Raw genomic sequence first — 27192 nt, forward strand, 5'->3', positions numbered from 1 at the left:
AACAAATAAAATGAGCTGAAGAGTCCTTTATTTGTAAGGACCCCTTCCTCTACCCAACTATATTTATAATGTTGTATTCTATTCCTGAAAGAGCTCCCCTCAAAACGTATAAGCTTCAGGTACCACGAAAGTTGATCAGTCCCTGGTTGCTACTTCCATTTTATCCACTATTTTGTCCCTTTAAATCCTCCACACTCCAAAATCAAGTTCAAATTCTTCTACAGGAAGCCTTCGATGATTATTCCAACCAGAACTGATCCCTCCCTTCTCTAACTTTCTACTGCACTTATTCACTTTAAAACTTCAAAATCCTTTTTTTCAAAACCCTCCAGGCTGGTTGAGTTCAGAATTTAGAATTTTTTCTATGTTACGGCCGTAAGCTACATATTATGGAATGGTGCATAAATCACGTGTTGTTTAACACTTTCCATGGGGGTCCAAGGCAGAACTACATAATCAAATATATTATTACATCTTCACTGAAATACATGAATATTCCCACAAAGTGAAAATACTCATGTGTTCAGTTTGGCTCATAATTGACAGAAAAATGCACTTTTAATTTTCAGAAATTTGGGGTCTCACAATTGTGGCTAAAGGATGATCATCAAAGGACTTAAATATCATTGTGCCATTTTTCACGTTTCACTATCTAGGTCTCACTTAATTAAAATGGCTCTTCACTATTCTGTCTCCAGTAAAATATATCCAGTACATAGCAGATGTTCAGTAAATATTTCAGAATGAATAAATGAAAGAACTAAGCCTTGCACTAGGTTGAGCTAGTCAAGGAAGAAGACCGTGTCCTTTTCAGTAGACTTCCCCAGCACCAAGGCCAGTGCCTTGCACATGGTGAGTACAATACCTATTGGTTGAGTTGAATCAAATTTCTCAAATCTCTCTCAGAGTACCTAGGATGATAAGGACCCAATTAACACTTCATGATCTCAATATCTCTCAATATCATGACTTACAAAATCAGATTGATTCCCATAGAGGAGGGAAAACACAGAGCATGGGAGTATGGAGGAAGCAAGAGTGGGAAGCCTAAACATGGCAGAAAAAAAAGAGGAAAGAAAAAAAAAATCTTGGATTGTGCAAGAGGGACACACCTTAAGAATTCTGAAGCATTTTTCTTTTTTTTAAGTTCAGGGATACATGTGCAGGCTTGTTACACAGGTAAACTTGTGTCATGGGGGTTTGTTGTACAGATTATGTCATAACCCAGGTATTAGGCATAACAATACCCATTAGTTATTTTTCCTGATCCTCTCCCTCCTCCCATCCTCCACCCTCCACTCTCCAAAAGACCCCAGTGTGTGTTGTTTCCCTGTATGTGTTCATGTGTTCTCATAATTTAGCTCCCACTTATAACTAGGAACATGGGGTATTTGGCTTTCTGTTCCTGTGTTAGTTTGCTAAGGATAATGGCCTCCAGCTCCATCCATGTTCCTGCAAAGGACATCATCTCATTCTTTTTTATGGCTACATATTACTGCATGGTAAAGGGTTGGAGCATTTTTATTGAGGTTGAGTCTTCTCTTGACAACAACCTCTTTCCTGTGTCCCTGTGTGACTTCAAATCCTCAACATGACATTTGTAGTTACAAAAACATTATCTTATCCCTTCCCTTGTCTGGGTAGTTTTAGAGTCTTTTATAGAGAGCTGAACTAGAAGATCACATTTGGAGGATACCACATGGCATCCTGTACCCAATCTGAACTTTTCTAAATTGGAGGTTCTGTACGGAATAGTTTGTAAATTCATCAACTGCATACATTGTTGTTTTTTTTTTTTTTTTTTTAACATATAACTTGCTTTGAATAAGACATTGTAGTGTAATGTTTGTGAGCATGAGTGATGGAGGTAGTCATTGACCAAATTGCTTTGTCTCCCTGTGTTTCAGTTTCCTCACTGGTAAATGGGATAACACTACTGACCTCACAGTATTGGAATGAAGGTAAAGGATATAGTATATAAAAACTTCTTAGAGAGGAACATGATGACACAGACAGCAGAAATAGTGCTCAATGTCAGTGTAAGGCAGTTAGATCTATAACCTCTTATATCAGCCCTGCATAAATAATGATAATATATGTACTAATTATTGTTTATATTAGTCATAAAATAATTATTTGAATTTGTATACCACTCTTACTTTTCAAAATGCTTTCATTTAATAGCAAATTTGGTCCCCAAGTTATCCTATGCAGTAAACAAACATGTAATCCCAATTTAACAGCGAAGACACTCTGGCCAAGTGTTAGGAGTGACGCTGAGTTCAGGTCACATTTATAGGAATGCACCCTTGGCTCCTGAGATCTGGGTCAACCCCAGTACCTTAGCTTTTTCCTTAATGCTCCCACTACAACATCCCATGTCTTTCACAAGTCTGATTTTGGTCAGCTCCAATAATCTTAAAAGTGCTGCCATCTTTTGTAAACCTCAAAACAACCTCTCCTTCCCTTATTTTCTGAGCCTTCATTCACAGGGATAATGTTGTTTCAAATAAAAAGAACTCTGTGTATGGCACATATACACCATGGAATACTATGCAGCCATAAAAAAGGATGAGTTTGTGTCCTTTGTAGGGACATGGATGCAGCTGGAAACCATCATTCTTAGCAAACTATCACAAGAACAGAAAACCAAACACCGCATGTTCTCACTCGTAGGTGGGAACTGAACAATGAGATCACTTGGACTCGGGAAGGGGAACATCACACACCGGGGCCTATCATGGGGAGGGGGGAGGGGGGAGGGATTGCATTGGGAGTTATACCTGATGTAAATGACGAGTTGATGGGTGCAGCACACCAACATGGCACAAGTATACATATGTAGCAAACCTGCACGTTGTGCACATGTACCCTACAACTTGAAGTTTAATAATAATAAATAAATTAAAAAAAAAAATAAAAAAATAAAAAAAAAAGAACTATGTGACAATAATCTCTTATGCTTTGTTCTTCAAAGAGTTCAAATGTTCAAATGTATGCTATGTTGTCAACCCATAATTATCACTTCTGGTTCTCTACTATATAATCAGGAGGTGATAGGATATGAGTAGAGTCTCTATTCTCACCTCACTTATGTACCAACAGCAGGGTATAAAAACTGATTTATAGATGTAGGTGGAACACAAACATATATGCATATATACTAGCTTTCATAATATATTGTATAATACAGTACCATATATAAAATAACACACAGTTTTTTAAAACATATTTGTATATGTATGTATATGTTATCATTATTATCATTAAAGATGAAGCTACCTTATCTATGAAATGGAGATAATAGTAACTATTTCATGAAGCTATTATAAGGACTAAATGAATTAACACATGTTAAACAGGACAGTCTCTAGTATAATACACAATAAATATTAGCTGTTATAATAATTGTTATTTTATATATTATAAAAAGAGTCCTTATTTGTAAACATTATTCACTAGAGACTATCCTAAATACTTAGTTTCTTCAATGCACCAAATTTTTATATTTGTCAATATTTATTTTCTAATGCAACTTTCATAAAAATATTTTTCTATGAAGTGGCATATTATGTTCCTTAAAGATACTTATAGTATGTGGTAATACCACATAACCATACGTCAAACCACAAAAGAAATAAAGGCAAACTGTAACTCAGAACCTGTGAAACAATTATTTTATACAATAGGGCCTCATTCTAGTCCTCACTGCCTATGCTACATATAAAAATATGTTATTTATTTCCTTAAATGGATTCATCCTCGGTTATGACTGTTTAATTTAGCACTGCTTTCAGAACAAATGGTATTGGGAAAGAATTCACTACATTTACCTTGGTGCATTTGTGTCTAAGTTATAGTACAAAAGAAGCTGTCATTCCAAAGGACCTGAATCCCTCCAGCCCATGACAATGATAGAGTTGAAAATGCTTCTCATCCATCACTAAAGAGCATGATCAGGGCTGGATCAGCTAATTTTCTCCCAGACATGTGCATCCAAAATGAGGACAAATAAACAGAGACAGTTCATTACACTGCTCCAAGGAAGAATAGGGTCTCAAAGTGCTTCTTCCTTTAGCCCTGATTTTTACCTCACCAATGTGAAAAGAAATCCTTACTTTGAACCCTACAAATCTACACAGACTTTGGTGTATTTAGAACAGAGTTCTGAGCAATGTTTTCCCAAGTGTGTTGCATAGGGCACTGGTGGTACAAAGTACTGATAGGATTTTTTCAAAAACACGTATATGTATATACACACACACCAATCTATCAGGACTCCATGATTAAATAAGGTTCCTAGGCATTGGGTTAAACAGAGTTTATCAGATTTTTTTAATTATGGGATTTCTCAGGGACCTAATGTTACTATGACTCTCTAAGAGCATGCATAGTGGGCGTCTCTCAGACATATTTATCTATGGACCCTCCATTTCACAAACTATCTTTCTTATACCAGTGTTTCACAAAACACTTTGGGAAACTTCTTTAGAATACAACATATTTTATATCTGTAGCCTGTATTCCTTTTCTGAATTCTGAACAAGATCTCTCCTTCTGTTTTGTATTTTTGATAAATTCAGTAATTTGCACTTCTACAGTTGAAGGAATCCATCTATTACATCAAGTACATTTTCTATTCTTGAAATTGACCATTACAAATTTTTGGTTAATTGTTTTAAAATAACTTAATGCTTTCTTGACCTAAAAACATCAGTTGTGTTAACTCATAATTAAATAACAAATTAAAATATCCCAGAATCAAACTTCTATATAAGTCCATGAGTTTGCCTACACACTTAATCTCCAACCAAATGGCATGAAGTTGAATTTATGATTGTCACATGAACTCTGGTGAGCAGATGCCAGTATATCTTCAAGAAACCACAAAAATCAACATTGATAACCTGTACATTGTCTTATAATAAAACCATATTAATAAATAAAATAAAAGCATATTTATTATAAAAATCATATTAATCTGGAACCAAGAACGCTCTAAAGTTTAGGGATACCATTTTTCTTTAAAGTGCATTATTCCTAAAGCATGCTAATATTAAAAAAAAAAAAAAAGCAAACAGTCTTCAGTCTCCAAAGGACTAAACAGACTCTTAAATGTTAGGAAGTTATTGCTGATAACACTTCATTCCTCTCAAAACCTTGAGACTTAAATTTGGACTTGAGACATTATGCTGTCTTAAGTGTAATCATACTATGTATATTAAGTTGAACGAAAGCAAAAAAAAAAAAAGTTTTTTAAATGCAGTAAGATTTGACAACCTCCATCTATCAAACTCTGTGAATCTAAGCTTGTGGGAAAATTCCAAGGAACTTGAGTGCAAAACTGCATATACGCATATCGGTCACATTGACTTCTCTTTGTTTCTGAAGGGAAAAGAAAACCTACTATATTAAAAAGAGAAAACCTAAACTCATCAAATCAATTGATAAAGTTGGTATCAGCATCTCATCATGATGAAAAGCTGCTATATTAAACAAAATAAAAGGTATTGCCTAAAATTACCAGTTTGATAAAAGGTTCCCTAAGCTGCTCCAGTATTTTGTATTACAAATCAGCAACCTCTTTCACATTAAACTTGGTTCCAAGTGTTTCAGGGCCTCAAACTAGTGTCCAGCTTCAGGTTTCTAACATTAAACCCTTAATACGACATGAAAAATTCCCCTGGGCACATCAGGAGTAATCAAATTTCATGTAAATTATTAAATTACAGACATTCAATTATGTTTTCCCAATCGCTGTTTAGAAATTCTAAAGGCCCTTAGAAAACATCCTTAAGCTAAAGGCGAAGTTGGCAAGTGAAACCGTTTACCTGCGAAAGCAAAACAAAGAGGGGTCCTCACAATCCCACGAGGCACGTTGCAAAGTGGCACGCGATGTACCCCATCCCTATTGTGAGGCACAAATTCTTTGTAACACTGGGAGACACCGCAGAACAAAAATACTATTAGAGATGCTTCAAAAGGAACATTTTTGGCTGCGCTACGGACTTTTGACATTATTTATTAGGTTCAAAAATGCTTCACAAAAGCCTAACAATGGTTCTGTGGAAACCAGTACATCTGAGGCCCTTTCTGTTGTTCTGAGCAGGCATTGATTTGAAGATGGGCAGCACTCGCCGAACAATTCCCTCGCAGCGGTCAATGTAAGTGAGCATTCACCACCGGCCTAGAAAGGGCCTGTGAACAAACCGTATGGAAACGCCGGGTTGGGCGGGGGGGTGCTGAGGAGCAAACCTTTATTAACCTCTTGGAGGGGAAATGGGTGGAAGCACCGGCCAGCAGAGGAAGGGGCGCTCCTGCCAGATTGCCATGGAGGGAGGTGTCCGCCTGAGGCCTCCTGTCCCGCGGGGGATGAGGATGCTTGGGGAGCATCTCCGGAGCCATGGCAACCGCGCCTCTTCCGACGGGATTTCCGGACGCGCCCAGGAGTCTGCTTTGGATGTCCGGGTGTGCCTGAGAGCCTGCTGGGGCTGCCATCCTCTCCCCCGGCTCCAGCTCTGCGTTACTCGGGCCGGCGCTCTGCAGGGTGCAGGGGGTCTGGCTCCTCCTGCAGAGGCCGATGGCAGTGAAAGGTCTGGCGGTGGAACCTGGAAGGCAAAGCAGGACAGAGATGAGGCTCAAGTGTGCGGGACCACACCGCGCCCCCGCGACAACTGGACATCTGAGAAATCGACATTTGTAATGTGCTCAGAGGGGAAAGAAAAATAAATAAATAAATACATAAATAAATACAACTCTGACATGATCCTCACCTGCCTCCCCATATTTCTCTAAGAAAACAAAAATACTATCTATTCCCTTCCTGTTCTTTGAAACCACCTCCCCAACGCCTCAATATATATATAGCTTTTGCATAATCCTCAGAAAACTTTCTATTTTAAGGAAAACTGTTCAAAACCCACAAAGAGAGAGAGACAGAAGAATCGGTGGCTAAAATAGGGCTCGAACTTCTAAATGAGGGGAAAGTTTGCGAATGGAAAATTGTCAAGTGGAGTTATTAGTGGATATGTGAAAGCAAATGTGTCTACAGTCCCTGTAGACTGTCAACTGATGATTTTTTTAAAAAATAAGAGGCTGTTACTTCATTAGTTTTATTGGAAACTTCAAACCAGCTGAAGATTAAAACAAACAGTAACTGGGTCTACATAACACACACAACATATCCACTAATACTAATAAGTTTGATTTTTTTCTTTCTTTGTCCAATGAGATAATTTTTCCATACAAAAGATGTGGTTTTCTTACAACATAGCCAAGACTGCTATATGTGTGTGTGAATATATATATATTCACATACATATATTTACCTACATTTTCATATATATATAAACTTCCATATTATATAATATATTGCATATATAAACTTCAAGATTTATATATAAATACATATATAAATCATGAAGCTTTTACCTGAGAAATTCTGCCCATTGACCTACACAAATTAAAGTCTAATTCTTCACTAGTGACTTAAGATAATTTATGTGCTTTAAATCACTTTCTAGAAGCTTTCAAAAGGTTTTTAATAGTATATAGATGTCTAGAATATTTGGAGCAACTCAGATCATTCCAAAATTCAAAAAATACGTAAAAGAATTAAAATGAATAGTACCTTCCTAACAGTGGTTGTCAGTCAGTCTGTCTATATGTAATTCAGTTTAGTTCATCACACTCTGTTCTATGCCTAGTACGTACTGAGTACCTCCCTCTGCACATGCCACATGCCCAAGTCAAACAGTGAAATTTTTTTTGTGAATCTGAATTCTCCAATGCAGGAATCACTTCATGAAATAAAGGTAGAATGGCATTTTAATATCTCCAAGTAAATGAAAACTTTCAAGCGTGTTGCTTTGTGAACACTAGGTGCTTAATAGCTGTTGATTTGGATTTCTGGCCTTGTCAGATGGACCATTCACTGCCAACAATATTCAGTGCAAGAAGAATCCAGTAGAGAACACTGATGTAGCTTTGGAGTTTGGAGCAACAGGGCATGACCTAGACAGGATATGCTTTCCTATGTTTTGAGCCAAAAAAAAAAAAAAGAAAAAAAGAAAAAGAAATGTCCTTCCCTGAAAGCAATTTAGTAATGATACATTTTGCAACAAACTATCTTAAAGGGACAGTGTGGCATAATGAAATAAAGCTCTGGGGTCAGGACTTCATAGATTCAAATCTTGGCACATGACCTGGCCTAAGTCTCTTTGTCCTTACCCGAAAGATGGGAGTTATATTACCTACTTCACAGGGTTGCTAGTGAGATTAAGTTTGTTCATTCATTTAATAATATTTGAATGCCCACTATGTGCTCAGCAGTATTCTAGACCTTGGGGATACAAAGGGAGCATGGCAGGCAATAAAAAGTAGGGAGGAGAAGCAGACTAACAAGTAAGTGAATGAATAAATTTTAAGTGCCAGCTGGTAAATAAATCCTATGATGAAAATTAAACTGAGACAGGAATTTGAGAAAGAGCTAAGTAGGTGACATTTCAAGTCAAAGACTTGAAATGAGAAAGGAAACTAGCTAAGAATTGGAGGAAAGAACCTGACAAAATGTTGAGCATCAAGTACATGGTAAGTGCTCAGTGCTCAAGAGTCACTATAGTCATATTTAGAACCTGGATCTAGAAATACTCTGACCTGGATTCTGCACTAAATCATAGGAAAATAACAGTTTGTATCTCAGAGGAGGGTCATGTGGATCAAAACTGAAGATATACATTCCAATTTCAACATATTGCCTTGTTCATAGTAAGAATTCAAAAGTGTTAGCCAACCAGCATCTTCTGTTTCTCATCACCAGGCCCAGTTCCCAGAAACAAAGGAATCTCTGGCATAGCCTTTCTGGAAGAAGGTCTCCCAGTCCCCTGCTTGAGCACTTCTAACCCATGCAGTATATTCTCTTCTAGTTCAAAGAAAGTTCTCCTTTGTATACTGAGTCAAAATCTATCTCTTTTGTCTTCTAGTAAATTCCAACAAACTGTACAAACATATGGAGGGAACCTACCTCAAAAGGTCCCTATAAAGCAGGGCTGTCCAATCTTTTGGCTTCCCTGGGCCACATAGGAAGAAAAAAAGTGTCTTGTTTTGGGCCATAAATAAAATACACTAACACTGATGATAGCTAATGAGGAAAAAAAAAAAAAACTTACAAATAATCTCATGTTTTCAGAAAGTTTACGAATTTGTGTTGGGCCACATACAAAGCCATAGGCCATGAGTCGGACAAGCTTGCTATAAATGAGAAGAGTATGTAACATTAGTCTCATCCCTCTTCTACATGACAGCTCTTGGAATATTTGGAGATCTGCATTTTTTTTTTCCTTAGATTTTCTCTCCTCCAGTCTGAACATCAGCACCATAAGTACCACGACCATCATCACCACCCCCATTAAGTCCTTACTATGCTCAGGAAATTTTATTTATATAAATCATTTAATTTGAAGTAATAATTGTCATTTTTTACAGATGAAAAAACTGGGTTGCAAAAACATTTATGGGACTTGATAATGGTTACAGAGCTGAGATGGGAGAGAGCTGATATTTGAGCACAGTTCTTTCTGGTTCCAAAACTTATCCCTTCTGGGCCATGTCCTTACTTTGAACCATTCCTCCTATATCTTGTGCTATGAATTCACAACTTCCTTGTCTGTAAAATGGGGAAAATAGTATGATCTGCCTGAATATTATATTAAGATTTCATAAAATAATATAAAATGCCCAGCACAGTGTCTGGCACATGGTGAAAGCTTAATAAGTGGGGCTGGAATTGTGATATAATAGCTGTCATTGTCAGGTGCAATAACTGAATCATCAAATTACCTGTCATCGACTCACACCTGTTCTCTCCTCCAATATAGTACTTGGCAATAAGCAGACTTTCATTGAGGACTGGCTACTGTAGTTCTTATGGTACCTTCTAGAATAGGACTGGCCATGAAATCAATATTTTTTCTGTTTATATTGAAGTTGAAAACAAAATGTGACCAGTTGAAACAAGGAGAATCAGTAACCACAATGTGATACTTACCAGAAGTTTTCTTGGGATTGCTCAAGGGCTGGACCTTAGGTCTGGTGTGTCTATTGATGTGTATGCCCTGAGCCTCCAGGTGAACTGGATTTACTGAGTGTGCCCAACGAGGCTTTTGTACCAGTTGTTCCAAAAATGAACTGTTCCAAGCCTGCTTGGATGCTCCTCTGGCTCTCTCCTCAGTTTCTCCACTGGCAGTGAAAATCAATGGGGCCTCATCAGTTTCACCAGATGGTGCTGGAGAGGAACGGGCTTCTTCACAGCTTTTTTCATCCAAAGAAACTGTGCTTACAGAAGACCTGGGGACTATGTACTGGCAAGTACAAAGTAGTCTTTTACACGCCACTGAACTTTGAGTCCTTTCTGGAAACACTGTGAAAGGTAAACACATTCGTTTGAAAAATTCACCAAAAACACCTGCTAAATTAATGGCAGGAAGGATGGAGTCAGGTAATATGTAAACTTACGGTTGCTTGTTTTGTGTTTCTACTCTGAGTAAACAAAAATGACAGACTGGGGTAGCTGAGTAGGAGAAGAAGAGGAGGGGAGGGTCTGGAAAGGGAGGTAGAAGACTGGGGATGTTTGTGCTGAGTTCTGGTTATGTTGAAGGTACTGTGTGAGGGCCCAGACATGTGTGTCACTGAATCCTCACAAGAACCATATCTAGCAGGTAGTATTATTATCTCTCTTGCACAGGTCAGAAAGCTAGTTTTGAGGCTTATGGGTTGAATTGTGTTCACCCTCTCCTCTTCCTGCAAAAGAGGATATATTAAAGTCTTCACCCCCAGCACCTGTGCATGTGACCTTATTTGGAAATAGGGTCTTTGAAGACATAACCAAATTAAGATGAAGTCATTCTGGATTAGGGTGAGCCATAATCTAATAAGACTGGAGTCCTTATAAGAAAAGGAAACTGAGACACACAAGAGAACGCCATGTGAAGGCAAAGACACAGTGGGAAGACCCAGGTGAAGATGGGGACAGATACTGGAGATATGCTGCTGTAAGCCAAGGAACACCTGGGCAACCAGGAGATGGAAGAAGCCACAAAGAAGATCCTACCCTAGGGGCTTCAGAAAAAGCACAGACCCGTGAACACCTTGATTTCAGACTTGTAGCTTCCCAAACTGAGAGAATACATTTCTGTTGTTTTAAGTCACCAATTTTGTGGTAATTTATTACAGTGGTCCTAAGAAACCAATACAGGCTTACAGCAAGTAGCTTGCTAAAGGTCACACAAATAATTAGCCGAGTTGAAACTTGAATCCAGATCTGTCAACCCCATAGCCCAATATTGACTGCTCAAGCCACTCCTTTTGATGCACTGTCAGAAGGTAAAAAACAATCTCAATTGCTTAAAACTGCCTTAGAATATTGTAAAGAGCACAGAGAGAAAAGAGCAAAACCACCCACATTGATTCTTATCCAGCAGTTGATGTGGGTTCCTTTACCTAATTCATTTCCATTGGGAAACTGACAGCGTACTGTGTCAACTCGAACCATTCATATCTACATTTCTAACTTCTCATTAGAAAGTAAATAGGAGAAAAAGTTCCCAACTGTCAAAGATATTAATGAGCAGAGCTGGTGCAATGCCACATTTCCCTGCCTCCGGTGATGGTGACCTGGAGGAGATGGAGATAAGACCATTTAAAGATGTATCTAAGAAGCAAATCTGGCTTCTTAGCCAATTTGGTAGTGGGTTGATTATGGGAGGAAGAGGCAAACAGAAAAAGGGAAGAATAATTCCCTAGATTTACAACTAGATGAATGGTAGAGGGGCATGCATGTGTGTGCACATGTGTGTGTAGGTGTGTGCTTGTGTGTGCATGCAAATGTAGGATTGAGATTTGAGTGTTGAGATCTCTTTTGGGGAGAAGGGTGCTGTAAAAGGAATGAAAAGATACAAGATTCATTTGCCTTTTCCTTATTACCCAAGCCAATTCTTTTTGAGATTCTTGCTTCCGTGTAAATCAAAATGAATTATGGTTCGTTTCTAAGTTAAGATATTCACAGTGCTGTGAGTGCAAGCTCTGAAGCTTGGTGAGCTGGATTTGAATCCTGATTCTATGAAATACTAGCTGTGTAGCCTAGAAAAAATTCTCTAGGTTTACTCTGCCTCAGTTTCTCATTTGTAAAATAGGAATAATCATATCTACCACTAAGAATATTATAACTATTAATAGTAGATTAGATAATGCACATAAAGTACTTAGGGTAGTAGTTGGCATTTAGAAAACACTTAACAAATATTTAACACTATATAGTATACTAGAGTTTACATGGAAAAAATGCTTAATTATAACGACACATAAAATTATACAATTTTGATTTTTAAAAGGCAAAGAATAAAAACTGGAAGAAAATCAAATTAACAGTTGTTTCTCAGAGGTATAATTCAAACTCTGGGTAGCTTCTATGTAATATTCAAATTTTATGCACTGAATATGTTTTACTCTTATAATTCAGAAATCATCTTTAATTAGACAGTGCAGATAAACTTTAGAGAGTCAATGTAGGTTAGCATTCCTTACCTTTATTTAATCTGATGACCTGTCGCCTAACAGTAACATGGAATGAGACCATTCATGGAGGAAGCAGGATGAGGAAGGATAAGTGTTTAGAGCTTTGGGATCTGATTGGGTGAGGTGTTGAGCAGACTTGTCTGGACAAATAAAGGGCAATTTGCAGGAAAGCACTGGGCCTGAGGTAGCATGAACAAATGACCTAGCTTGCTATGATATAAATTGTGTCCCTTAAAAGATACGTTGCGGTCCTAACCTCCTGTAACCTGTAACCTATAACCTTATTTGGAAATCAGGTCTTTGTAAAGATAATTAAGCTAAAATGGTGGTCCTTAATCCAATATGACTGGTGTCCTAATAAGAAAAGAAAACAGACACACAGCCATGCAGGAAGAATCTCATGTGATAAGGAAGGAAGAGATTGGAGGGGTGTACCTGCAAGCCAAGGAGCCCCAAGTACCACCAACAACCACCAACAGCTAGGAAAGAGGCACTGAACGGCTTTCTCCTTCAGAATCTCCAGAAACAGAAGACCCTGCTGATACCTAAATTTGGACTTCTGGTCTCCAGAATTGTGAAAAAATAAATTTATGTTGTTTTAAGCCAGGTGGCTTGTGATGCTTTGTTATAGCAGCCCTAGAAAACTATTACACCTACGATAGCTCCAATTTACACATGTTGTCCCAGAGTACAGTTGACCCTTGAATTGAGCAGGTCCACTTATATGGGAATTTTCTTCTGCTTCTGCTGCCCCTGAGGCAGCAAGACCAACCCCTCCTCTTCTTCCTCCTCCTCAGCCTACTCAACGTGCAGACAAAGTTGAAGACCTTTATGATGATCCACTTCCACTTAATGAATAGTAAATATATTTTTTATGATTTTCTTAAAAACATTTTCTTTTCTCTAGCTTACTTTATTGTATTATAAGTATATAATACATATAACATACAAAAAATATGTTAATCGACTATTTATGTTATCAATAAGCTTCCAGTCAACAGAAGACTACTAGTAGCTAAGTTTTGGGGGAGTCAAAAATTATATGCAGATTTTCAACTGTATGAGGAGTCAGCACCTATCCCCTGCCTTGTTCAGGGGTCAACCATAATTATTAATACCAGCCCTTTTCACTAAAAAAGAAAAGAAAAAAAAAGTGCCCAGATTTGGGGGATAGAAAAGAGGGAAAACCAGGAATTGGTAGGTATGAAATGGGAGCAGGATAAGTTGAGAGTTCTTGAGTTCTACCAAGTAGAAGCAATGGTGCTGGAGTGTAACAACTTGTAGCAAGACATATATTCCCTGCATTCAAGGCACAGTCAAATGGCAAGAAGGGTGTTGGCCATGCCAGCCCTCCTGAGTCATAGTTTTGTCTGAGAGGGGAAACCAAAGCAAACGCCTTCAGTGGCCAGGCAGATGACAGAAATGAAAGAAGGGTCCAAGTGGGGATACCCTGGGGTGGTATGTCCCAGTATAAGGGGCCAGAGACCTTCAGATCCTATCTTTTATTGCCATGAGAGAATGTGGGTCCACTGTAGACAGTTGATATAGTTTGTATATTTGTACCCCACCCAAATCTCATGCTGAATTGCAATCCTCAGTGTTGGAGGTGGGCTCTGGTGGGAGGTGACTGGACAGATTTCTCATGAATGGTGTAGCACCATCACTCTGGTGCTGTTCTTGTGACAGTGAGTGAGTTATCCTGAGATCTGGTCTTTTAAAAGTGTGTGGCCCCTCCTCCCCTCCTCTCCTACTCTCTCTCTCTCTCTCTCTCTCTCTCTCTCTCTCTCTCTCTCTCTCTCTCTCGCTTGCTCCTACTTTTGCCATGGGACTTGCCTATTTCCTCTTCTCAGGAGCCAATTAAATCTCTTTTCTTTGTAAATGACCCAGTCTTAGGTATTTCTTTACAGCAATGCATAATAGTCTTTCCAGATTTTCAGGAAAAGCAGAAATACATATTTTTATGCATGTGAAAACCTCTGAGTTTTAAATGTTGGTAATATTTTGGATTTTTTTAACATAGTGTGAGACACACAAAACACAACTGCTCTTGGAATCATCAGAGGCCACCAATTTGTGTCTTTGGCCTATGCCAGCCTTGTAAAGGCCACACTATCAATTACCTCCTTTCATAGAATCTTCACTCCAGAACATGATTTTATAAATATTCAGCTTTGAACAGTGGGAATGCATTTGCAAACCCTGTGCGCAAGCAGATTTTAGAACTCTAGAAATCTGGTCTACCTCCAAAACGTTAGGCTTTTCATTTTCATTTTAATCGGTTGCCTCATTTCATCTTAAAAAATGTCTACCAGAATGTGAAATGGTAGACAAATTTAGCAGGTTTTCCCAAATGCAGAGAAACATTTAGAATTATTCAAAACAGTAGCACTGGATCTCTTGATCTTAAAGGAAAACAAACAACACTAGAACCAATAGCATTCTATCTGCCCTTGTTCTGCTGTTCAAATATCATGAACAAGATGGAAGGCCTGAGGTACTTTATACACTTTCACATTCCAGGAGTTATGGTTGAAAGAGACCTTAAAAGTCATCTGAGGCTGAGCCCCCACCAACTTCAATATCCACCTCTGTTTAAATACCTCCAGGGAACTGGATCTTATGACCTGTGCATTAAAGATTTCACTGCTTCTCAGAAGAGAAAGTCACTTTGTATTTGCAATATTAACAGGCATTATGTGTGTGTGTGTGCGTATGTGTGTGTGTATTCCTTATACTTAAGTATAGGGAATAATTATTAAAGCCACCAGGTATGATGTTGGGACAGGTGATGACTGCGCTTATTTATTTAGTTATTCAATCAATATTTATAGCTTCTACCATATACTAGGTACTACCCCAATGATTACCCAGGCCAATAGAAGTGATCATTTTAAGACTAAGTTGATCAGCTGATTTATTGCAAAATGAACTTCAGCAAACCAGAACCTTCTAGTCTCTCAGACCCCTGAATGAATTTTGGATTGCCTCTATGATACAACTACAACTACCAGGTTGCCTAAGTGGCTAGAGCAACCAGTTGTTTTGGCATTAAACAACCAGAAACAGGCTGTTGGAAATGGAAAGTCCTTTTGCAATCTCCAATGGCTTTTATTAATAGTATTATTTATAATTTTTCAAATCTACCATTCTAGATAGTGACAACTTGAGCCAAAATCCATAGCCCATGACTTAAAGTCCAGTGCTTTTTGTTACGTGACACATCTCTTGCATCGAATACAGTATTTCTCAATCCTGGCTGCACATCAGACAATACCTGACATGCTTTTAAAAATATAAACATGTGCTCCCATCCTTGACCGATCACTGAGAGTGGGACCCTAGTATCTGTTCACACTAAGTCTTTCAGCGATGAAAACGTATAATCAGGGCAGGGAGCTACTGATCTCAGTCACTCATCAGAGATTTCAGGGGCTGTTATCATTTTTCTTCAGTCAAACAATCATGAATACACTAGAGCTATAAAATCGGTAAAGTCTTTCTCCTCAGGTATCTTTCTATAGATGGTCCTCATTTCAGAAACCAGCATTATTTGCTCCTTTACAACTTGCATGTTTCTTTAGATTTTGTTTTCATACCAGTAACTCCACTTGAGCCTCACAAAAACTCTCTGGCTTACATTACGGAGGAGGAAACAGATTCAAAGAGAGGAAGTGTCTTGTTACACCCCCTTCTTAGGCATTGAAGAAGCTGAGTTTAGGATCCAGGTCTTAAAATTTGGGGATAGCTTTGTTTTCTACTACACAATCAATGCCAGTAGTGCCAGAGGATATGCGTGACTCCCATGAACTGGGCTTCATGAAGTGAGGTGGATGCAAGTGGTCATGGTGCTAACAGCTAACAAACGCTGGGCAGTGACCATTGGCCAGGCCCTGCTCTATTGTCCATGCCTTGGCCCACAGAAAATGCTATGAGCATTATTTCTAACATACAGAAGAAGAAATGATATCTTTAAAAAGTCTAGTACTCTCTACATTGCCCAAAGTTCCAATGAATAAAATGAGAAGGATCAGAGTTTAAACTATCTGCCTCTCAAGGTCCAACATTCTTAACCGTGTCCTCCAGCGTCCTCAGGCTACTGACACAAGGGCACGACTTTTCGCAACTACTGATACACTTGGGGTTTTTTTTGGTGTTTTGGTTGTTAAAAAATTCTTCCGAATATTCAAGTTTTACCGGTTCTTTTAATGTGTAAGCATCTCTGTGTCTTATTTTGCAGCACAGGACTTCCATCTGTTGCCAATTTTATTTGAAGTAATATTGTGGCAGATGATTTCAAGGTACAATAAAATAAAGAATGTATTTTACAGAAACAACTTCTCATTCCCTTTGAGCTGCAAAGCAGTTCAGGATAAATCATGACAAATGCCGATGTATTCATTTTCAGTTTTGATTCAATAGAAAAAGACAAGTATGATAACTCCTGTACTTTCAGCCCCTCTGAGACACTAGCGAGGTGATCACTTCACACCCACTTCTTGTAGTCATCCCTTAAAAAATAACTTCTATGTGTTCATTTTTCCATTCTGTCTTTTCCTCTGTCTCATGCTTGTAACTCTAGCATGTTCATGTTATGAAAAAACTAGAAGGCAATTGGCCTAAAAGGAGAAATGAAACAGAGACAATTAATTCCCCAAAGCTCATTTTGCCTTTCTCTCTAGGCACAAATAAGAGTTTGAAGCTAATTTATTTCATCTCCAGCATATCTAAAGTTCAACATAAACCTCAAATGGGTTTTCTATTCATGCTAAAACTCCAGTGTTAGGCTTTAGAAAGTATTCTTAGACCACATAATGGGGTTTAATGAAGGCTGCCATCTCCTACTCAGCTTTTCAGCTAACTAGGGAGTGAAAGTCATTTTTTAAGTTTATAGGGCTGAAGCGAAGGAAGAGTCTGAGATACACCACACCCAAGAGGTGGCAGAGGTTGGAGGCCAAGAGCACGAGCACTAGACCCAGACTGCTCAAGTCAAATCTATGCTTTTCCCCTTCCCGGCTATGTTACCTAGGCCCAGCTAATTAAGTGTTCTCTGCCTCAGTTTTCCCATTCATAAAATAAAAATAATGATAATGTCTATCACACATGATTGGTATGCAGATTAAATGAATTAAACTTAACAAGAGTTTGGAGCAGTACCTGGCACATAGGACATACTCAACAAGTCTTAGCTGTTACTATCGTTGTTGTTGTTACTGAAACTATTCCTTCCTCTCTCCCTCTGTAGCTCCTGAATGACCTCTTTCAGTAGCAAGGACTCAAGTAGAAAATTATATCGTTTTCATCCATGCAGGATTTGCTTCATCTTATACATATCTTCATTCAAAAATATTTATTGAATGCCTACTATGTGCCTTGTCCTGTACTTGACCCTGGAGATATGACAGAATAAGGCAAACGTATGCCCTCGTGGGGCTTGCAATCTATAGGGGAAGGTGGCAAAAGCAGGCCACAATTACATGGTTATAAATAGTAGTGAGTGATATTAATGAAAAACAAGGCACTGAGACAGAGAAATATGAGTGGAGATCAGTGAAGATGATATTTAATCTGAGACGAGCCTGAAGGCTGAAAAGAGTTTAGTCACTTCAGGAGTGGAAAAAAGAGTATCCCAGCCTGACAAAGACAGATGTGTTTTCAGAACTGAGAACAGTCCTGATGGATGGAGGGAAAGGGCAGGAGAGGTGTTGGGATGTTGCATAACATGCAATAGAAAGCAACCAAGGGTTTTGAGAGCAGAAGCAGGTTAGAAGGCAGTCAGCAGTTGCCCAGTAAAAGGTGATGGCAACTTTGATGTGCCTGGTAGTTTTGTATGGTGAATCCAAATAGTCAAACCAGGATCTGTTTACCTAGAGCGGAAGCCTCTGGAACCGTAAACTGGTAGGAATGTTTAAAAGGTAAATTTGATGAGCTGTAGGAGGCTAGTTATGAGGTAGCTTGAGAATAAAAATCTTCTGGGGACCAGGTTTAGAGAGAACCTACAGTTTAGTGAGTTTTGCCTCAAGGAACTCCACCAGTTTCCCAAGGTGAAAGTCTGAAAAAGATTCCTTCATGGATTTGACAGGAGGAAGAGAAGAGTAATCATTGTGAAACATGGCCAGGGAATTCTTCATAACAAAAGCATATCAGGGCCTTATTCTAGCTGAGGGAAGAGAATCTTTCCCACTCCAGCCCCCTTTAGCCTTCTTGTCTTACTTATCTAAGAGGGAGGAAAAAATGCTAAGAAACACGTGTGAAGGTCACAGGCACACTTACTAAAAGACTGAGATTTAATTACAAGATTATAGAATCTTTCCCCTCAATCCATACCTTATCATCACACCCACAGGGATTCAGAATAACAGTGGATTACAACTAAATATGTTGCAAGATGCAGCCTTTCTGTGTGAAAGGGTAGTTAGGGAATCTCAAAGTCCAGAAAATAGGAAAAAGAAAGAACACTGGACAAATTTGAAGCCTCTGGCCCCTACAGCTACAACAAACATTAAACACAACCCGATATCTAGCCAGATTAACATAAAACCTCATACTAAAGATTAGCAGGTAACCAGTTTCTGTTACCTGCTACATCACCCTTGGTTTTCAATAAAAATTATGAGGCATACCAAAAGGCACAAGAAGATACAGGCTACAGCGACAAAGCAAGCATAAGAACCAAATTCAGATATGACACGTATGTTGGAATTTTCAAATAAAGAATTTAAAATAACTACAATTAATATGGGCTCTAACAGAACAAGTAGACAACATAAAAGAACAGATGGCAAGGTAAACAGAATGATGAAAACTCGGAATCAAAAAGAAATGCTAAAAATAAAAACACTGTAACAGAAATAAAAAATGCCTTCGATGGGTTCATCTGTAGATTAGACATGGCCAAAGAATCAGGGAACTTGAAGATAGGTCATTACGAACTTCCCAAACTAAAATGGAAAGAGGAAGAAAAAAAAAAAAAACAGAACATACAAGAACTGTGGGACAATTTTCGAAGGTGCAGCATATACATAATTGGAATATATGAAGGAGAAACAGAGGAAGAGAATGGAACAGAAAAAAACATATAAAGTAATTATGGCTAAGAACTTCCTAAAATTAATGACAGGCACAAAACAATAGATCCAGACATCTTAGAGGACATTTAGAAAATTTACAGGAGACATACACCTTATAGAAGAATGAGGATAACAGTTACAGTGAGAGATCTACTGAACCACAAGGTGACTACAGTTAATAACATTGTATTGTGTTTCGAACATCGCTAAGAGGGTAAATTCTAAGTGGTTTCACCACAAAAAATGATAAGTATGTAAAATAATACACAAGTTAATTAACTTGATTGGGCCATTCCACAGGTATATATATTTCAAAACATCACACTTCACACTATAAACACACACAGACAAAATGTTTTTATAAATATACACACACATGCACTGATGCAGTATATATACATACACACACACACAGTACTGATACAGTATATACATATATATACACATATAGTACTGTGTATATGTATATATATATACTGATACCAATATATATACTGATATAAATAGCATATATACACACACACTATTTTTGTCAAATTAAAATTTAATTAAAAACAGATTACAGTAGACTTCTCATCAGAAATCATGAAAGCAAGAAAATAGTGGAATCAAATATTTAAACTATTGAAAAACAGAAAACATCAACTCAGAATTCTATATCCAGTAAAATTATCCTTCAGCACTAAAAGAAAAACTAAGACTGTTTTAGATACACACAAAAATGAGAAATTCATTGCCAGCCTACTTGCCCACAGGAGAGGATAAAAGAAGTTTTTCAGGAAAAGGGAAAATAACATAGATCATAAACTCATCTAAATAAAAAAGAAAGGACTTGGAGAAGGAATAAATAATATGAAATCTTTTTTTGTCTCCTTCTTGATTGATCTAAAAGGTAAGTGCTCCTCAAGAGCTTACTGCCTTTTTCATTCCAAAAAAGCCCCCTGTGACCTCCATCATGTCTCCTTTTCCTGCTTTATTTTTATTTGATTAACCATATGCCATAAGTGTAACTGTTCACAAGTTTAATGTTCATTTCCCTTACTAGAATGTAAGCACCATGAGGGTAAGTACCAGCTCTGAGCCATATCACAAGCACTTGGCACATAGTAAATTCTCAAAAACTTATACTGGAAAAAAAAACAGCAAATGAATGAATCCGTCATCTCTCCAGTGAATGCTCTTCAGCATTATAGTGTCACCCTTCTCCATGTTGCCACATCATCTCCGTCCTCTTCTGCAGAGTTCCCTGGGGATAACCACTTCACTTCTCTTTCCTCAGAGATTAGTCCACATTGCTCAGTTTATCATAGTTACTCGTTCCAGCTCTAGTCACCACAGTGGCTTGCCCCCATCAAAGGTGGCAAACAAGTTTTGTCTCAAACACCAGTCCCCCAAAATTAGTTGTGGCACCAATTTTTCAAGAAGCGTTCTAGGGCTGTGTCTTGGAGCAATTACTGATGTCTGCCATGGATGTGGGAAAGTAAAGTTGCTACAAGAGGAACAGGCATTTTTCATAGCTCAGGTACTCTGCTAAGTATAAATGTGCCTTTTTCTTCTTCTGAGAGAAGTATATTCTTTCTCCAAACATCACTCAACCACCCCCTCTCTCCTAGTAAAGGGACACATGGGTCAGCCTCTCATCGTGCAACAGAAGATGACTGCAGAGTATTCAGATGTAGTTCATCCTCCTCCCACGATATCACCTCTTCCCTGTGACATCATCAGCCTTATTCAGTTGCCTGTAAATCACAGAAAATCTCCAGCCTAGGGACATAGATTTATATTGGAATGTTTTATTTTTAAATGTCTGGGCTAGACTACAAACTGTTTCAAACATGAGATATAATTTTAAAAACACTGATCTGAGAGCCAGAGCATTTGGTTCTCGTTGATACATTGATTCATTGAATGAATGTCTCTAGGCCTTGGTTTCCCCATCTACAGAAAAATAAAAATGATTTCCAAAGTCTTCTCCAATTTTAATAAGCCTATGAGTTTCTGAGTAGTTTTTTTTTTTAACTACACTGAGCACTTTTTTCTTTAATGAACTTCATTTATTTATTTTTTGAAGCACTATGTTACCACATGAAATTGTTATTTTGTAGGTCAAAAATGGTCAAATATAGGCCATTTCACACATTACAATTTAATATCATATGTACAAAAGGGTATACATATACACATGCTAACATATACATAAAGAAAATAAATAGCCCCAGACTCACCCAATTTCATTATATGAGTATCCACAATGTATTTGTCCATTCTCTTACTGACAGACATAGGGGTGAAGTGAAGCCCAGTCTTATGTTGTTTTTGTTTTAATGTTACCAACATGCTGGGCACAGTGGCTCACATCTATAATCTCAGCACTTTGGGAGGTCAAGGTGGGTACATTGCTTGAGCCCAGGAGTCTGAGACCAGCCTGCGCAACATGGCAAAACCCAGTCCCTACAAAAATTATGAAAAACTAGCCAGGTGTGGTGACATGTGCCTGTAGTCCTAGCTACTCCAGAGGTTGAGGTAGGAGGATTGCTTGAGCATGGGAGGCAGAGGTTGCAGTGAGATCACACCACTGCACTCCAGCCTGGGCAACAGAGCAAGACTCCATCTCAAAAAAAAAAAAGTATTACAAACAAGGCTTCTATGAACACCCCTGTATATGTCTTCTTGTGCATGTGCCCTAGTTTCTCAAGGAGTGCCAAGTGATGAGGTGTGCATATCTTCACTTATTGTAGAATACCCATTGTTTTCCAAAAATGTTTATACCAATTTACACTCCTAAAAGCAGTGAATGCAGTTTTCTGTTGTTCCATATCCTTGCCAACACTTGCTATTACCTGAATTGTTTTTTGAATTTTTGCCTCTGTCAGGTAGAAAATGGCACTGCATTGTGGTTTTAATATGTATTTTCCTAACAAAGAATGAACTTGAGCATCTCTCCTCCCACTAAATCTTTCATCTGAATTGCTTACAAACTGCATAATTGTGGGCTGAGTTTCAGTCCCTTTCCTTTCTGCTGCCCTGTGTATTCTAACCAGCTGGTGAATAGTGACATAGCCCTGGAGGACACAGTGGGGAGCTCTTGGAGAATCCACAATGTCAATAATCTGCCTCTAAATGAATAACCAGGATTTGACCTTCAGGAATTGTACTCACACAATTCAACTGCCATGTCCCAGTGTAATATTTCACATCGTGCTAAAACTCCGGTGAAGCACTATTTTGCATGCAATTAAGTAGTTGAATGATTCTTTCATCTAAATGATTAACTTATGTCAACCACAGCTTGCTAGAGACACAAAAGGCTTGTGCTACCTGCCTACATTATTAGTCCAGACAACACCTTAGCTTTCTTATATGAGGCTGTTCCCAAGTCTTTCATTCTCCCCACTTGAGAACATACATTTTCTCACTGACTCTTTTAAAACATGATATTAAGATGAGAAAAGGGCTGATATTAAAATTCGAAGGGGTGTATATGTGAACCTTTTAAATCACATCATTCAACAGCACATATTCAGGAAACCAACCCTTCATTGTGTTTATTCTTTAAGAAAAAAAGCTAAAATGTTTTCCCCTCATGCTAGAGAATTCAACAGGAATGATGACCTTTCTTAAATGAACCTATGGATAAATAATTCTGATGAATAAAATTAAGCAGAAGAGTGGGAAAAGAGTCACACAGGGAGTCAGAAACAATTGAAAAATAAATCCAGGCTACCTTCAACCCTAGTCTTTGCTGAAGGGATCACCAGAGATCTACGTAGATATTATTTTGAAATTTAGAGCTTCAACTTGTATGAACAAGAAAACCCATGCTGAGTTTTTGCATGCCCCTGTGAAACAGCAAAAGAACCCGACAGACCCTATTCTTGCATTAAAGCAACACACTGTGGAAAGCCTGAAAATAAACCATCTATGCTTGATTAATTAGGTTTGTAAGCATTGTTTCAGAACCAAACAATATTTCTAAAGATTTCAATAGTTCAAAGATTGCCCTATGGCCGTCTGGCCAATACATCTTCTAACACACGCGGTTTACAAGCATTTTTCTTCCCAATATGTTGTCTTTGGTTGGTGCGACATTGTTTGAGTGCAGGGCTATTTGGGTCATAGTGGTTTTCTCCTCTGCACAGCAGTGGTGCTGAGCACAGCACTTTGACCATACATCTTCCATGTCATTTCCATCAAAGGCACATGATACTTCCTGGTGACCAATCAGGAGTGGTCCAGCATCCTAACAGAGGGCATATTGGCAAACCAAGCTTCCTTAATGACAGCCATTGTTCAAGGCCAACAAAAGGGAGGTCCTGAATATTAACATGTGGCCTTGTGTAAAGGTCACTGGTATGGCACATCCATCATATTTCACAACCGAGAAAGAAAACGTTATAAGTTCTGTCAGAACCTACTGCTGTCCACATAAATGTGTTAGGCTGACAGGTGACTCCAACAAGGCAGATGATCTTGAGTGATGATATCCTCTTTCAACAAGCATCCTTTCACTTCTTTGAAGCAGCAGCAGACATTATGGTGAGAGATAATGGTTAAGGAATATACCTCAAGGCCACAGGGGGTTAGAATAACCAGGCAACCCAATTGAAATATTAACTTAATAACATGTAATCATAACACCAAATGGTATCTCCTCCTAACAGGCACAATTTCCCACACTGAGAAGAGAAATCACATATTTTAACACCTCAGAGCCTTCAAGCATCTTCTTAATGGTAAAGACCAGTAAATCCATGAAATTTCGACAAGTAAGAACTACACTGTTGATACAGTTAGTAAAAGAGAACTTACTCAAACGCCTGAGTTTACTGACAACGCCTCGTTTGGTTAAATGTTATGCAAAGCAAACTATAATGATAGAACTGAATGGAGCTCAATTATATCACATGATTTCAATACTAAACCTAACAGCAAATAGCAAGCTTTCTTAACTGACAATTGTGCTTAGAGACAGTTCTATGTTCAGTATTAGAGATACGGGGTTCTGGTTATTAAATATCATGTTTTTTAAAAGTTGAACTTTATTTCTAGTTAAGAGATTTGGAAAAAAAAAATAAACTAGGAAAAGATTAGTGAATAAGCATGTATCTAATCTGCTGCTTATGCTCACAACAATCTCCCTGTCTTCTGAATGACTCCAGTTATTTCTTGCTGTATCCTCACCGGACACATTGTAACTGAATGTCTTAGGTGAGTATACCTTTTTGTCAAAAAAAAGTTGTAAATTACTAGAGGGAAGAATATGCATCTTTATGCTTTTCTGAATCCAGCCCGGTGCCTAGCATGCCACACTCTGTGAGTGTTCTATAGTTGTTAAATAAATGCATTAATACATACAAACAACAATTGTAAGTACTTAAGGAGGTTTTTTAAAAAAATTCTGGTTGGCAATGCATTATTAAACTTACATATAATTATGTTTTATTCTGTCTTCTCATACACACACACACACACACACACACACACACACACAACTGTCTTTAAGCCAATGATCCTACTACTCTAAGTGGTTTAAATGAGAACTTCCTTACTCTAGAGTCTTCCCTTCTCTGGCTGCAATGGGAAAATCACACAAGGTGATACCCTACCCCCTGTCCACAGTTGATTGGTCAAGATTGTGCAAGTGACTCATACTTGGACAATTAGACTCCTTTGATGAATTTTTTTTCCTTAGGACTTAACAGACCACATCTCAGTTCCTTTCTGGAGGCAGATGCTGGCAGCTATTGAAGGACATGTTTTCATATTTCACTGTTTTCACTGCAGAGGCTACAGTGAGCAAAAGAAGATGACATGTAGGAAGAATGAGAAGCACAGATGCAGGTCTCAGGACTGCTGAAGATCCTGGCTCAGAGCCTCCCTGAGGCCAACCTCACCCCGAATTCCATGTGCTTTGGATGTATAAGCCACCTCCATTTTTGGCCAGTGTACTTCAGATAGATCTCTGTAATGTCTAATCGAAATAACTTTAACAAAACTAGTTGCTATTATTGTATTTCATTAACTAAAACTGCATTTTTTAAAAACGTTTAAACTGGTCTCATCACCACAAATGTCCACATTCATAAGAATGCATTAGGTTCATCTGTTATTTCTCTTAAAAAATGGAATGTTTATGAAAAAGATACTTCAATAATTGTGAAGACTGTTTTATCCTCATAAATATGGCCAAACTTATTACCATCTCTTAATGAATTCAAAAACCAAAAGTAACAATGACAACACCCCAGGTAACAATAATGCATAATTGCATATTTCCTACTGGTTATAAAATACTGCTCAGTTCCATTCTATTTGTTCCATTCTGCAGATGATGAAGAAATAGGCTTACAGAAATTAAGGCTGCCCAACTTTTCATTGGTAGAAGCAATCTTCTATGCTGGCTATAAAGTGCCTAGAACCATGTCTAGTGCCTTGTAGATGCATATATATATATTTCCATTAGTTTTCCTCCAACTCTTTTTTTACCTCCGAATTCTGGCCTTTTCCTGCTATATCACTCCTAAATGCTATCAGGGCAACTCCTGAAGCAGATTTCTACAGCCTCCCTTTCTGACTTAGGGCAACCCATGATCCTCTCTGCCTCTGTTTCCCATCAGAAAGAAAGACAGAAATAGTTATTATGCTCATCCAACAAAAAGGAAATTAATGGTTGATTATATGCCTGTTCAACACAGTGAGGATGAAAACCAGTCTTCATGGTGAATTATTGAACTAAGGGGCCAACTTACAGTGCAGCTATGTCTACACAAAGCCAAACATACAGTCAATTCATCCAAAAAAAAATACAGTTTAGCAACAGGAAAAATGAAATTAGCAGATCAAGACTGTGCAGACAAAATAAAATGAAGAAGTGAATGTCAACACAATAGCACAGTTATAGTCCTGGCAGAGTTTACAAACTTAAAGAAAGGAGTAAGAATGAGACTTCTGGTGCTATCAGAAAAGTAGACATTCTGTCGAATATGCAAAAGTAGATTCATTACATTTGTGTGAGAGTATACGTTTCTCTCTTTCTTCTGATATTTCTATTTTTAGAATTCAAATTTAAAATGAAAATAAGAAAAAAAGAAAGCTAGTATCCAAAGAACTGAGTTACACCCCAGCCCGGGATATTAAAAAGAAACACTCCCTTTGGTAAGTCTGGCATATAACATATTATAATGCAGTCATTCAACATGACTTAGTATCATATTTGATGAATTAAATATTACCTTATTTTCTACAGGGCACAAAGTATATTGAAATGTATTTTATCTATAGAGAGTTCTACATAATGAAATTCATTTGGTGTTCACACTGATTTTTCCACATCCTCTTTAATACTGTGGCAAAACAATCAGAAAATCCTCTTTAAAATGTGTAATCTTTTACTCCTTAGGTAGCAGTTGTTGATTATCACTGAAGTGTATATGTGTCAACTGTGCTTTTAGGAAATGTCATTTTAATGTCCTGTATCATTTTTAGATTTATGTTTTAACCATAAGTACTTGCAATATTATTATGTTGTAACATTTAGAGCCTATAAACTCTAAAT

The 27192-nt window shown here is 37.9% G+C and overlaps 1 protein-coding gene across 1 annotated transcript in view; it reads right to left on the reverse strand.

Annotated features, from left to right (window-relative positions):
- Positions 1 to 5435: 5435 nt before the first annotated feature.
- The window catches only part of C11H12orf42 (chromosome 11 C12orf42 homolog), a 61991-nt gene continuing 40234 nt past the window's right edge, over positions 5436 to 27192 (reverse strand). Inside the window, exons 2-3 of the mRNA XM_037996623.2 lie at positions 10046 to 10417; positions 5436 to 6608 (exon numbers count right to left, since the gene is read on the reverse strand). Coding sequence (XP_037852551.2) covers positions 6160 to 6608; positions 10046 to 10417 — 821 coding nt within the window. The 3' untranslated portion in view covers positions 5436 to 6159. The remainder of the gene's footprint in view (positions 6609 to 10045; positions 10418 to 27192) is intronic.

Source organism: Chlorocebus sabaeus, chromosome 11 (genome assembly GCF_047675955.1).
Source record: "Chlorocebus sabaeus isolate Y175 chromosome 11, mChlSab1.0.hap1, whole genome shotgun sequence".
NCBI classification, from domain to species: Eukaryota; Metazoa; Chordata; class Mammalia; order Primates; family Cercopithecidae; genus Chlorocebus; species Chlorocebus sabaeus.